The sequence below is a fragment of the Staurois parvus genome, unplaced genomic scaffold (genome assembly GCF_062004578.1).
Source record: "Staurois parvus isolate SC_StPar_1 unplaced genomic scaffold, SC_StPar_1.0 ptg001192l, whole genome shotgun sequence".
NCBI classification, from domain to species: Eukaryota; Metazoa; Chordata; class Amphibia; order Anura; family Ranidae; genus Staurois; species Staurois parvus.
Window position 1 is genome coordinate 3532869 of NW_028318988.1, and position 13819 is coordinate 3546687.

General features: G+C 42.6%; 1 protein-coding gene across 1 annotated transcript; it reads right to left on the minus strand.

The window, feature by feature from the left end:
* Positions 1–4011: 4011 nt before the first annotated feature.
* Positions 4012–9605, minus strand: LOC149438439 (olfactory receptor 6N1-like). Its single transcript, XM_089659952.1, has 2 exons — positions 9522–9605; positions 4012–4992 (listed from the first exon to the last, which is right to left on the minus strand). Exons 1-2 carry the CDS (start codon positions 9603–9605, stop codon positions 4012–4014), a joined length of 1065 nt encoding a protein of 354 aa, XP_089516078.1.
* Between the last annotated feature and the right edge of the window lie 4214 nt (positions 9606–13819).

Here is a 13819-nt window from a genome sequence, read left to right on the forward strand (position 1 = left end):
GGGAGAAATTTTTTTAGTGCAAGGCGGCCAGGAAAATTAATGAGGGACTCATCAACACAGATGTTTTACTGGGGAGTATAGACATCTGCAAATTTTTCAGTTAAGGTGATTTACGAGGGGCCGAATTTTGTAGAGCCAGTCAAATTTAGGGTTACCCCGAGGATGACAGAGTGTGTTGTCATTGAAATGCATAAAACGCATTATATTCTCATATCTATGTCTGGCCATGGCAGCAGAGAAAACGGGCATATGATGAATCGGGTCTGTGGACCAATACAACCGCAATTCATTTTTTTTAGTAATGCACATGTTAAGGGTTAGGCCGTCCAAACATTTAAATTCAGAAACCGTAATGCGTTTCCATGCGAATGGTCTGGCAAGGTTTGAATAAACTGTTCTGCATATAAATTGCTTTGATCCACAATCAATGCATACAGATCGTCCGTGAAAAACAGTTTAAAAAAATCAAGGGGAGTATTTAGAGTTGCTATTTCCACCTGAATTCCAAGTGGGGCAGTGAATGGGGAAAGTACGGGTGCTGCAGAATTTGTGGGATGCCAATCGGGATTTGCAAGCACATCCGGGAAGATACTAGAGGCTCTATGGGCCTGTGTGCAAATTCTTGGTGCTCGCCACTGCACCAGCTTGTACTGCAGATATTGGAGGTATTATTATTGTATTTCTAGAGTCCATTACCCCTGGGTGATTCCAAGGGGATTATTTCTCCTCTTCTCCCTATCTTCCCCCACCTTTCTCCCTCCCTTTTCTCCTTTCTTTCATCTTTTTTTCTTCTATTTTTTTATACTCTGACTATTCTGTGAGGTTATTACTTTTGGGATACTTCGCTGTAACATGGTGTACTCAGCTCTAGGGTTTCAGCCCACTTTAATTCCACATAATGTTAAAGGTTTAAACATTCTGGAGAAATGTACGCAAATTTTGAGAGAATTACAAAAAGCTCAACCTATATTTGTCTTTTTGCAGGAAACACACTTTAGAACAAATCATGCACCAAACCTGACTTTGTCTCACTTTCCTAAGGCATATCACTCTACGAACACACTGGCCAAGACCAAGGGGGTCTCCATTTTAATCAGCAGACTGGTGGGATTCAAGGTCAACCACCAATTAGTAGATCCTGAAGGTCGCTATTTGTTTATTAGAGGCACTCTTAGAGGGTTTCCACTTACACTGGCGAACGCATATTTCCCCAACATTAACCACATGGCTTTCTGTAAAAAGCTTGAAGAGCTCAGGGGATTCACTTCTGGTTGTCTTTTGCTGGGGGGAGACTTTAATACCCCATTGAACCCTTTACAAGATACTTCCACCAGTAAATCTAGTGTGAGATATCCAATTCTGAATTGCCTAAAACTGCTGTTTTAATCTCTAGCCCTTCTTGACTCCTGGTGCTTACTTAACCCAAATGGCAGCAATTATACCTTTTTTCACCACCCCATAATAAATAATCTAGGACAGATTTTATCTTTGTTTCCCAAAGGGATATACCCCTATTACAGGAGGCTCATATTGGAATTCACACTATCTCAGATCATGAGCCCATTTCCATCGCGCTTTGAGTACCCGAGACACAGACAAAACATAGTTTCTGGTGCCTAAATCCCACTTTACTTACAGAGCCAATCTCCTTACAAAAGGTTACTGGAGAGCTACAGACGTACTTCTCCTTAAACACATTGGAAGACCTGTCACCACTTACTGTATGGGAAGCTCACAAATGTATACTCAGAAGGGATCTGATCAGTCTGGGGGTCCAACGTAAAAAACTCTTGGAGAACAAAATTTGTGAACTTTCTATTAAAATTGCTCGGCTTGAGATGGCTCATAAACAAACCTTAGCCAAACAAGTAGCCGTGGAACTAATGGACACTAGGGAAGAACTTAGATAATTATTAGACTTGAAGGCTAAACGTATGCTTTTTTTTAAAACAAAGGTATATTATGAATATGGAGATAAAGCAGGGAAACTATTAGCTAAAGCTTTAAAGGAATCCACTATGGCTTCCAATATTCTGGTGATTAAAACACAGACAGGCAGTCTGATCCATCTTACTTATCGGATTGCATCAGAATTCCAGGCCTATTATAGTAAGCTATATAACTTGCCATCTACACATAGGCCCCCTTCTCTCCAGGGAGATAGGGCATGGATTGTTGAGGATTACATCACTTGTAGTGGGATACCCAGGCTCCAGAAGGAGACTGAATTATTGGAAGAACCTTTCACTGATACTGAGCTTGACTTAGCCATTAAAAGTCTAAAGCAAAAGTCCTGGCCCGGATGGATTCAATTCTCTCTACTGCAAAACTTTTCTCCAGCTCATTCGCTCTCCTCTTCTTCAGGTGTTGAATTCTTTGAAGGAGCTGCAACTCTCCCTTAACCATTTTCTGGCAATTCCCAAGCCTGAGAAGGATCCCACTGATTATCGACCGATTTCATTGCTAAATGTAGACCTGAAAGTGATGGCAACAATCATAGATAACCGGTTGCAGCCTTATTTGATTTCACTCATTGGCCCGTAACAGGCCGGGTTCATGCCAGGAAGGGAGGCCAGAGATAATGTTATCAAGGCGCTGTATCTTGGCACACAAATGTTCAATTAGCACACGTTTACAAGAAACCTCTTATAAAATTCTAACTTAATGGTACGCTACACCCACAAAAGCGAGATCGTGGTTCCCGCAGTACTCTGATCTATGTTGGCGTGGCCGGACGGAGAGCGGAGACATGTTGCAAATGTGGAGGACTTGCCCCCAGATTGCTAATTTTTGGAAAGATCCCTGATACATCGTGTTACTGAAACAAAATTGATTTTGACTCCAAAATGTTGCTTATTGCATATCTCAAATTATTCAATTAGCAAATACAAACGCACTTTAACCAAATACTTATTAAATGCAGCTAAGTCTTTTATCCCCAGACACTGGAAATCGACTACTGTACCCAATATTAGGGAATGGAGTTGCATGGTTAATCATATTCATAACCTTGAAGAAACCTTGGCGATTGCGCATGAGAGTTCGGAGCAATTCCATAAGATTTGGACTGCTTGGTTACTTTTCCATTTGTCTGGTGACTATGACAGGCTGATCACTGGCTGATTATGATGTATTGCAGGGCGACCTGCTCTCCCTCTGTGTATACTTTTTCAGATATTTGTATCTTTGTACTTTAAATTACCACTTGATCATTTCTATCAATACCAATTCTTTTTGCAGCTGTGTATGCTGATACTGTCCGAGAATCATTGTAGATTGATATTATCAGGGGTGGACTGACAACTTATGGAGCACCCGGGCAATAGGGGATCATGGGGCCCCTGTGTCGTCACCCACGCTCAAAACCACACCCAAAAAAGCCTATTAAAGGTACTAGGGGCATCTCATGAGACCCCCTACTGACCCTGGGCCCTAGGGCAGTGCCCTAGAGCCCGAATGGTCAGTCCGCCCTTGGATATTATGAACACAATTACACTAAAATGTAAAATGTAATTCTACTATTATTGTTAAATTCACACGGAGCATACTAACATTGGTTATGATGCAGACCCTGTCCCTGCTGGGATTTATATGACTCACAGAATTGTTCATTGTCTGTTTTCCTGCTGTTCTCAGGAAAAAAAGAAGAAAACTGTTCTGTTTATATTGTAACATTTGCCATAAAATCACACAGCGTTGTTGCCAGACTTCTGGGGATTGGTTTGAGCGGTGTTCACCCCCTCACACGGTCAAGTCTCTGAAGTAACTCGGGACTCTGCTCCCTTCTCTCTTTTCTGCCAGCATGGTGACTATAATTCATGGCCTTGGGCAGAAGCAGAAACTCTTAAAACGTTATAAATAATGCATATATAGTAAAAAAACATCAGTCTGAAACTGTATAAAATTAAGAACAAATGGAGCCAAAACTGTTATAGAATGTCCATTTAATTCATCTTCTAAAGGACATACATCCAAGTTAACAAATTTCTTTATTCATTAATCACATGCATTCTATTCTGTGGCCAAACTACTTCTGGTACAGATGAAGCCTATTTTCCTCTGGAAAGCAATTTTAACATCTTTGTTTCTCATGCTGTATATTATGGGATTCATCATGGGAGTTAATACTGTATATAACATGGACAACAAAGAGTCCACATCAGATGAGTAGAGGGCTGGTGGACGAATGTACACAAACATAATCGGCAAGAAAAATATACTGACAACTGTAAAGTGAGAGGCGCAGGTAGAAAAGGTTTTCTTCCGGCCTCCTTTGGAACTGATTCTGAGGATTGTTAAAATAATTTTTGTGTAAGATATAAGAATTACAGAAAAGCTTAACAAAATGACAAAGGCACCAGCAAAAGACCCAGCTGCAATATTGAGGGATAGGTCGGCACAAGCCAAACTGAGCAGTGGATCATTATCACAGTAGTAATGGTAGAGTATGTTTGGACCACAGTAAGGTAACTTAAAGGCAAGAATGGTGACTACAATTGGAGCAGCAAAGCCTCCACACCAGGCTGACATTGACAGTATTATGTAAAGTTGTCTTGTCATGATGGTTTGGTAGTGTAAGGGTGAGCATATAGCTATGTAGCGATCGAAGGCCATTATGGCCAGGAGATAACACTCTGTTGCTACCAAAGACAGAAAAATATACATCTGTACAAAGCAGGCGGTGAAGGAAATGGTATCCAGGTTCATCAGGAACTTGGCCAACATCTTCGGGATGGTTACTGAAGTGTAAGTCATATCTATAAAGGACAAATTGCTGACAAAGAAATACATTGGGGTATGGAGATGCCGGTCAAAGATGACCAAGCAGAAGATAAAGCCATTGCCAGAGAGGGTGAAGAGGTAGATACAAAGAAATACACAAGAAAGTAAAATGTGGTAATTCTGGAGGCTCGGGAATCCGAAAAGGATGAATTCTGTCACATGGGTAAAAGTTGCATTGGAAGAAACAGATTGCAAGGAATCTTCATTGACCTAGATCATAGAAAATAAATACAATTAATTCATTATATTATTTTATTGCTCAAATAGCATCAGTGCTATAACCAGTAACAAACATGTTTTGAACCAAAGCATCCTTCTTCATTAGGGCTTCAAATTTGTTGCCAGAGTTACAGTATGGACAGTACCAAATCCTCCTGGATGGATATCATAATCTAAAATATAGATGTGTGGGCTCAGGGGCTGGGTACCAGCAGATGCAGCAGGCGCCTCTTAGTGAAAACTAGCAAATGGCACAAAATATCTAATTCAGGGATCAATAAATGGTGGACCGTGGTCCAGACCCAGACCAAGTGACAGTCCTGTCTGGGCCACTTAGCAGCTGGGTGTCGTATTCTGGGTCCCCCACCTGGCCACTGTTTCCATCCTTACAGTAGGGCAGGGGGTGGGAGGTGCGCTGCAGATCTGCACAGAGAGGGAGAGTCTTTTCAAACTAACAAGCGGTAATCACCTGATTGTAACATAATGAGTTGTGTAGCTCCTGTCCTCCATCCAGATCTGCAGCACCTCTCACCCCCTGTCTTGCTGTGAGGATGATAGGGGATGTACAGGATGCCCAGTGGAACTGAAACTGAAAACAAACTCCTTAGCAACTATGTACAAGTCTTTACACAGTAGAACTTCTTCTTGGGGAGCACTCTAGCCTCTCCAGGTGTATCTCCTTAGACCACAGATAATTTGCTTCTTATACAGTTGCCAGAGGGAATCCCTGGGCAGGGGAATCCAGTGCTTGCAACTTTAAATGAAACAGTCCCAGGTAAAGGAGCTAATCAGGTTTCCCACTAGACCTCTCTTTTTCCCTTGTTTTGCCAAGGGGGTGTAGAACTACTCACTCAGTCTCAGTCCTGCGTACAGATTTAGGTAGGTGGCTGACTTCAGGCCTTCTGCTGGGCTAGCTCCTTTTCTGACTCTACAGGTGTACTTTGCTCTGGGGGATGATGACGCTGAGTGATCCTCCTTTCCAGCACCCTGCCTGTAGGTAGGCGCCTTCCCATTGCATCTTAGCCACTTTTAAGGGCTGTCCTGACCCCATGCCAAGCCCCCTGCTTGGGGATTGGTCAGGATCCCATGAGAGTGCAGATCAGCTCATCCTCACCTCCGTCCACTGCTTCTAGAATCTTCTCTAAGGTTCTATAGCAGGGAGAGATGTCAAGGAACTGATCTGCAGCTCTGAATTTGACCCACTTGACTATTGCCTAGGCTACTACTCAATCTTCTGTCTACAAAATAATAAGCTAGCTCCCTCTAGCTAACTAGGAGGGTGCTACATACACTATATTGCCAAATGTATTGGCACGCCTACCTTTTCACACACATGAACTTTAATGGCGTCCCAATCCTAGTTCAAAAGGGTTCAATATTTAGATGGCCCACCCTTTGCAGCTAAAACAGCTTCAACTCTTCTGGGAAGGCTGTCAACAAAGTTTAGGAGGGCGCTTATGGGAGGGTTTGACCATTCTTTCAGAAGTGCATTTGTCAGGCACTGATGTTGGACGAGAAGGCTGGCTCACAGTCTCCACTCTAATTCATCCCAAAGTTGTTCTATCAGGTTGAGGTCAGGACTCTGTGCAGGTCAGTCAAGTTCCTCCACCCCAAACTTTCTCATCCATGTCTCTATGAAACTTGCTTTGTGCACTGGTGGGCATCTCATGTTGGAACAGGAAGGGGCCATCCCCAAACGGTTCACACAAAGTTGGAAGCCTAAAATTGTCCAAAATGTCTTGGTATGCTGATGGCTTAAGAGTTCCCATCAGTGGAACAAAGGGACCAAGCCCAACCCCTGAAAAAAACCCCCACACCATAATCCCCCCTCCACCAAACTTTACACTTGGCACAATGCAGTCAGACAAGTACCATTCTGGCAACCGGCAAGCCCAGACACATCCATTGGATTGCCAGACAATGAAAAGTGATTGGTCACTCCAGAGAACACATCTCCTCTAGAGTCCAGTGGTGGCGTGCTTTACACCACTGTATCCAACGCTTTGCATTGCACTTGGTGATGTAAGGCTTGGATGCAGCTGCTCGGCCATAGAAACCCATTCCATGAAGCTCTCTATGCACTGTTGTGCTAATCTGAAGGCTACACCAAGTTTGGCGGTCTTTAGCTATTGACTCTGCAGACAGATGGCGACTGAGCACTGTGCGCTTCAGCATGTGCTGACCCCGCTCTCTGTCATTTTACGTGATATACCATTTCATGGCTAAGTTGCTGTTGTTCCCAGTTGCTTCCACTTTGTTATAATACCACTAACAGTTGAGCGTGGAATATTTAGTGGCCAGGAAATGTCACGGATGGACTTATTGCACAGGTGACAACCTATCACGGTACCACATTTGGATTCACTGAGCTCCTGAGAGCGGCCCATTCTTTCACAAATGTTTGTAGAAGCAGTCTGCATGCCTAGATGCTTGATTTTATATACCTGTGGCCATAGAGGGAATTGGAACACCTGAATCCAATGATTTGGAGGGGTGTCCCAATTCTTTTGGCAATATAGTGTATATGTACAGGTACTGGTCTAAGATCCACCCTGGTTTCTGCATGAATATTAGGAAGGGGGACCACTGGGGAAATCTGAACCATATTTTCAGTTCAATTTAGCATTTTCAATCAGAATGAAACTTATAGACATACTTTCAATAACATATTCCTTTCTGAAAATGAGATGAAAATATAAAATGTATAAAGTTTAGACAGCTCTGGACAGTTACTATTTTCTTTCATCCTACAGGTAGGACCAGGGTTGCCAACTGTAATTTTACAGACAGTTTGTAAAACACAGACCATTTTTTATCCCATCCGTAAATGTTGGTAGAACTGTCTGTAAAAATCCAAGTTTAGGAGGCGAAAGTTGTGAGATGCAGGATGATGCCATTATCTGCCAGCAGAAGGAAAGTGGGATCACAATCACGTGCTCTCCTTCCTTAGTCAATCATGCTGTGTCCTCTCGGAAGCCCCACCCCTCCCCCCGATGCAACATTTTGACTTCATGCAACTGGGATTTAACAGAAGAGCAGAAACCAAAATAACTCCTTAGCTCCCATAACTCCCACCTGAGTTGTTTAACATACAGTATGTTAGCTCCAAGGAGAGGAAGAAGCATCTTCTGCAGCAACATGGACACCAGTAGGCTCATTGTTAAAGCGGAACTGCACTTCATCTGAGTGCCACAAACCAAAAATTCTATTGAATTCATTTTTAGTATTCAAAGCAAAATGACCCATCTATCCTTGTCTGCATGCTTTTTTTTGCTGAGAAATCACTTTGACACCCCCCCCCCCCCCCCCCCCCACAGCATTTCTGGCCATGGCCATTCTTGAGTAAGGGCAGGTAATATACACTCACTAGCCAGTTTATTAGGTACACCTTGCTAGTGCCAAGAAAATCTCCCCCACACCATTACACCACCACCACCAGCCTGAACCATTGTTACAAGGCAGGATGGATCCATGCTTTCATGTTGTTGACTCCAAATTCTGACCCCACCATCTGAATGTTGCAGCACCCAGTCTCCCCATTCTCTTTTGACCTCTGACATCAGCAAGGCTGTCACAAGTTAGCTTTCAGCCTCTTGTGTGTTTACATTTACCTCCATGCTGCTCTTGATTCCTTCACATGTGTGTTGTCCTATGCTCACCTATGGACGTCGTCTGCTATTCCCTGGGTTTTATGTCCTTTCCTTCCATCACTTCCTGTCCCACCTCCTTGTCTGTCTGTCTATTTAAGATGTGCTCAGATGGGCCACATTGCCTGAGCAACAGTTGTAGTTGAAGCTCCCCTGTTGTCTACTGAGTATCTATTAGTATATCTGTGTACCGACCCCGGCTTCGTTCCTGACATTCCTAGTTTTCCGCCTGTCCTGACCTCGGCTTTCCAACTGGATCTCCTGTGTCTACTCCTGGTGTACCCTGTTCCCTCTAGCTGCCTCCTCTACCTCAGCTGGGTGTACCTGGGGGCCGCGACCTGGTTTCAGCTTGCTCCAAGTCCATCCCCACCATCAGGGACCCTGGTGAACAAGCAGGCTGGGGCTTAGATTCTGCACCCTGGGGAACCCCAAGCTGTGATTTTATAGAGCTCACTACCATAGATGTGACAAAGGCATTTTCATCCACACAACTGCCGTTCACTAGATAGTTTCTATTTTTCGGACCATTCTCTGTAACCCCTAGAGATGGTTGTGTGTGAAAATCCCTGTAGAGCAGCAGTTTTTGAAATACTCAGACCAGCCGATTTGGCACCAACAACCATGACTTGTTCAAAGTCACCTAAATCCCTTCTCTTCTTCATTCTGATGCTTGGTTTAAACTTCAGCAAGTTGTCTTCACCATGTCTAGATGCCTAAATGCATTAAGTTGCTGCCACGTGACTGGCTGATTAGTGTAAAGATGAGAAACAAAATGGAGTCAGATCATCATTTCATCCTTATATTGAGAGTTCCTCTTATTCTGTTTTCCTGTACTTGTTTTTCTGTTCTTGAATCCTTTTGGTATTATATAACCTTTATAACATATCTTGTATCCTGTTGTTGTTGGGACATCTGTGGTTTATCTTGTCCAGAATTGGTTGGCGGAACACTGACCATTTCTCGGAAATCACTATTTTTATAATCATAAAAAAGTCCCTTTTGCGTAACCATAGTTTGAGTTATTATGACAAGTAACATTTATCGTGTCCAAGAGGTCAGTGTGACCCAATTTTGTGCTGAGACAACTAGACAGGAATTTTCTCGTGATTTGGACTTATGCCCTAGATAGAAAGTCATGTTGAAGAATTCCTATATAAACATCCACTCATGTAATCATTTTTTGTCACATTGTTTTCTGCATGCTTTGTGACCCGATGTACATTATAATTCTCCAGTAAACTTATATCAGACGAATGCAACAGAATTGGCGTTGATGGCCTTCATTCAAAAGGCACATTTTGACAATAAACTCACGGCAGAGGTGGTGGGTATTTTAGAACTGAAACAGTTACATACTCCATATAGACCGCAGGCCAGTGGACTAGTGGAGCGCAGTAACCAAAACCTGAAAAGGTACTTGGCCAAACTAACAGCCAATGCAGAAAGCTCATGGGTAGAGGCACTACCAATAGCTTTAACAGCCATCAGAACTACTTCCAAAGAAAAACATTCACTGTCCCCATTCGACATACTGTTTGGAAGAACACCTATACAGCCAGAGGCAGTTACTTTATTAAGTGGTCAAGATGCCATGATAGACTATGTACAGAAATTGGTAAATGTGTTTTCTGAGGCTTTTTCCAGAATCAAAGCAGGACAACCAGTGGATACAAGTGAACGGACATATGGACTGAATTTTGGAGATTGGGTGTATGTAAGGGTGTGACACATGAATAAATACTGATGTCCAATGTTAAATTATAATGTGCCTGCAATATGCTCTTTGGTCAGTAGATGGCAGCAAAGTACAAGAATCGATTTTGCAGTGATGTTTGCTAACACAGAACAAATACTTATTTACCCTATAAAGTTTAATGAATACTAATTTAGGGGCCGAATAGAACCCTCAGAAGGGTCATAGTGAACTGTAAATACAGGTTTGAGGCTGTAATTAGGAAATTACTTACTGCATCACAAACTCTATGGGAAGGGGAGGAGTTCCTGTGCAGAGGAGGCAGTGGTAGTCTGGGTCTGGCTGGTGTGTGCTGTGGACGTCTGGAGAATCTGTGTGGAGCTTGGAAGAGGATTTACGGCTCACAGTGGAGTCTGGCGATGGCACCTAGGGAAGATTCACGGCGACGAGACCGGGAAACAAGTGACTGTATAGTCCGGTTCTGGAGTGGACCAGTGGATCAGGAAAAAGCACCAAGAGCCTGCCAAGGAACTGTAAGTGCGGCTTTGCCGCAGCACATCGCACCACACATGTTCAGTGACATTTTGGTTATACCAGAAAGTTACAAGAGACATACTCCACTTTCCTTTGGATTACAAATAGTATTGCGCAATACTTAGGGTGCACCCCAACGTTATATCTGGCTCAGGAACATTCAGGCGCAGCCAGACTGCTTTCTGGACATTGGGGAAAAGTCCACAAGTACAGGGTTAGTGTTAGACAGTATTATTCTTACTGTATGGTTATGCGCTGTTATCATTCTGTTTATGTACGCTCAACTGCATGTTCACTATAACTGTTCAGTAAACGTAATTGTAAAAGAACAGCTGTCTGTGTCTGTGTGGCATCGTGTACCCTCTGAATCTGTGGGCCCAGCCTTCGGCTGTCTTTCATGTACATCAAGAATTACACACCACAGACTACCTTATCTCCTAAGTGGAAGGGACCTTTCCAAATTATTCTTGTGTCTCCCATGGCAGTAAAACTGAAAAACTACAAGTATTGGATGCATGGTTCACATTGTAAGAGAGCTGTAGCTCCGGAGGATAGTAAAGCCCGGACCTCAGCCGGCAAGTATTGTTCTGTAGCTTTGCCTTCCAGATCACCTCCACTGACACTTGCTCGGGCCAAGAGACAACATGAATCTTCTAGGACCTAAGCCTGATGTGGGTCTCTGGAGTGTTATTCTCTGTGGTGGGATGCTGGAGTGGATCACAGTAATGGTGTATGACTAGACCCGTGATAAGGACAAGTGTAAAGTATATGGTGTCTTCTCGATTAATACCACCATATTGAAAGAGGTCAATACAACCATCTTGGAAGAAATTGCACACCTTGAATCCAGCCCTGAGCAGAGGTTAAGGAGAGGGATACAGACATATCATGCCCAATTTTCTGAACCCTTCCATAACTCTTTTATATCCATGCATTTCCAGGCTGCCAAAAAACTGAACATTAGCCAATGTTGGATATGTACAAATGCACCCATCTCACATCAAACCGTACCATTGCTAGGTGTTCCCAGTAATTTACAAGACATAGAGGACAATGCACATTTTGGTGGTGTTAGTCTTGCTCAAACTGATCGCTCCATTTCCCTTCTGTTATTAACTAATGTTCCTATGCAACCACCAGCAGTGTATTAACTTTACAAGGATCTACTCACCAGAGTTGATTGCACAAGGTTTTCAAACCACTACTCGGAATATAGGTAATTCTAACTGTATGGCCAAGGCTGACATACGATACTGGTTTGATGGCATAGACACGGTCTGGAGTACTGACAGATATCACGAACTAGATCACCAGACACGGCAACAAAGCTCCAGACAAAATAAGATGAAACTCTAAATGTGTTTGCAAAGCTATAACTTTAAAAAGGCCTGCTCTGCTCCTCCCGGATATTACTTTATATATGCTATACCATGGGTGAACAGATGTTGTCTTAAGAAATCTTTCAGTTTTATTATTGATTTGGCAGATCTGATGGATAACATCATTGCCTTATATGATAAAAACTTTGTATTTATTGCAAATGAGTTAAAAATGATTAAAAAGGAAGCACTCCAACAGCGGCTCGTGTTGGATTACCTCACTGCTAGTCAAGGTAGAATGTGTGCCATTGTGGGATCTGCTTGCTGCAATTACATTGGAAATGATACAAGGGCAGAAGATGCCATCATTTCACATGTAGGGAGAGTGCAGCAATTGAAACTGGCTTTCCATAAGGAACATACTGAGACCGCTTGGGTTGATGGAAGCTGGGAGAGCTGGCTCTCGTGGCTTAATCCTCTCAACTGGTTCTCAGGAATTGGAGGTTGGTTTTATGGAATTCTGCATGGAATTTTGTACCTAGTCAGATTTATTGTTGCTATAATCTTTAAAATCAAATGTGTACCAATTATTTTCAAATGTGTGTACTAATACTGTTTTTTTTGAGCCCCAAACGTCACGTGTGATGACTGCTTATGAGATGGTGCCCCGCATTCCTAAAATTTGCCCTGAAGATACAGAGGAGGTCTAATACCTAAGAATTCGAACAACAGGAGGGACTGTAAAGATGAGAAACAAAATGGAGTCAGATCATCATATCATCCTTATATTGAGAGTTCTTTTTATTCTGTTTTCCTGTACTTGTTTTTCTGTTCTTGAATTCTTTTGGCATTATATAACCTTTGTAACATATCTTGTATCTTGTATCCTGTTGTTGTTGGGACATTATAATTCTCCAGTAAACTTATAGCAGATGAATGCAACAGAATTGATGTTGATGGCTTTCATTCAATTCATTCAAAAGGCGTACCTAACATCAGTAATTTATGTTACCAAGCAATTGAGCAGGTGTGCCTAAAAAGTGGCCAGTGAGTGTATTTAGCATTTACTTCCTGGAATCCATCTGCCCCTAGCTTAGGCATGCAGGCAGGAGGGTGTGCTTAGTTCAGCAAACCCCTCCTCCTCTACTGAAGGCTGGGATGTATGACATTATTTGCCTAGGTATGGAAACCAGGAAGTAACCTAAGAAATGTGAAAAAAAAAAAAATTAAAACAGGTAAATATAATATACTTTCCTATCTACAGTTGCAAGAAAAAGTATGTGAACCCCTTGGGATTACGTGGAGTTTTGCATGAATTGGGCATAAAATGTGCTCTGAACATCATCTAAGTCACAACAATAGAAGAACACAGTCTGCTGAACATAATACTACACAAACATTAGATGTTGCCATGGTTTAATTGCACATAACATGTAAACATTCACAGTGCAGGGAGGAAAAAGTATGTGAGGCCCTAGCTTAATGACTTCTCCCAGAGCTAACTGGAGCCAGGAGTGAGCCAACCTTGACTCCAATCAGTGTGATGATATTGGATGTGTTGCTGACAGCTGTCCTGCCCTTAAAAAACGCACACCTGTTTTGGGTTTACTGGATTCAAGAAGCAC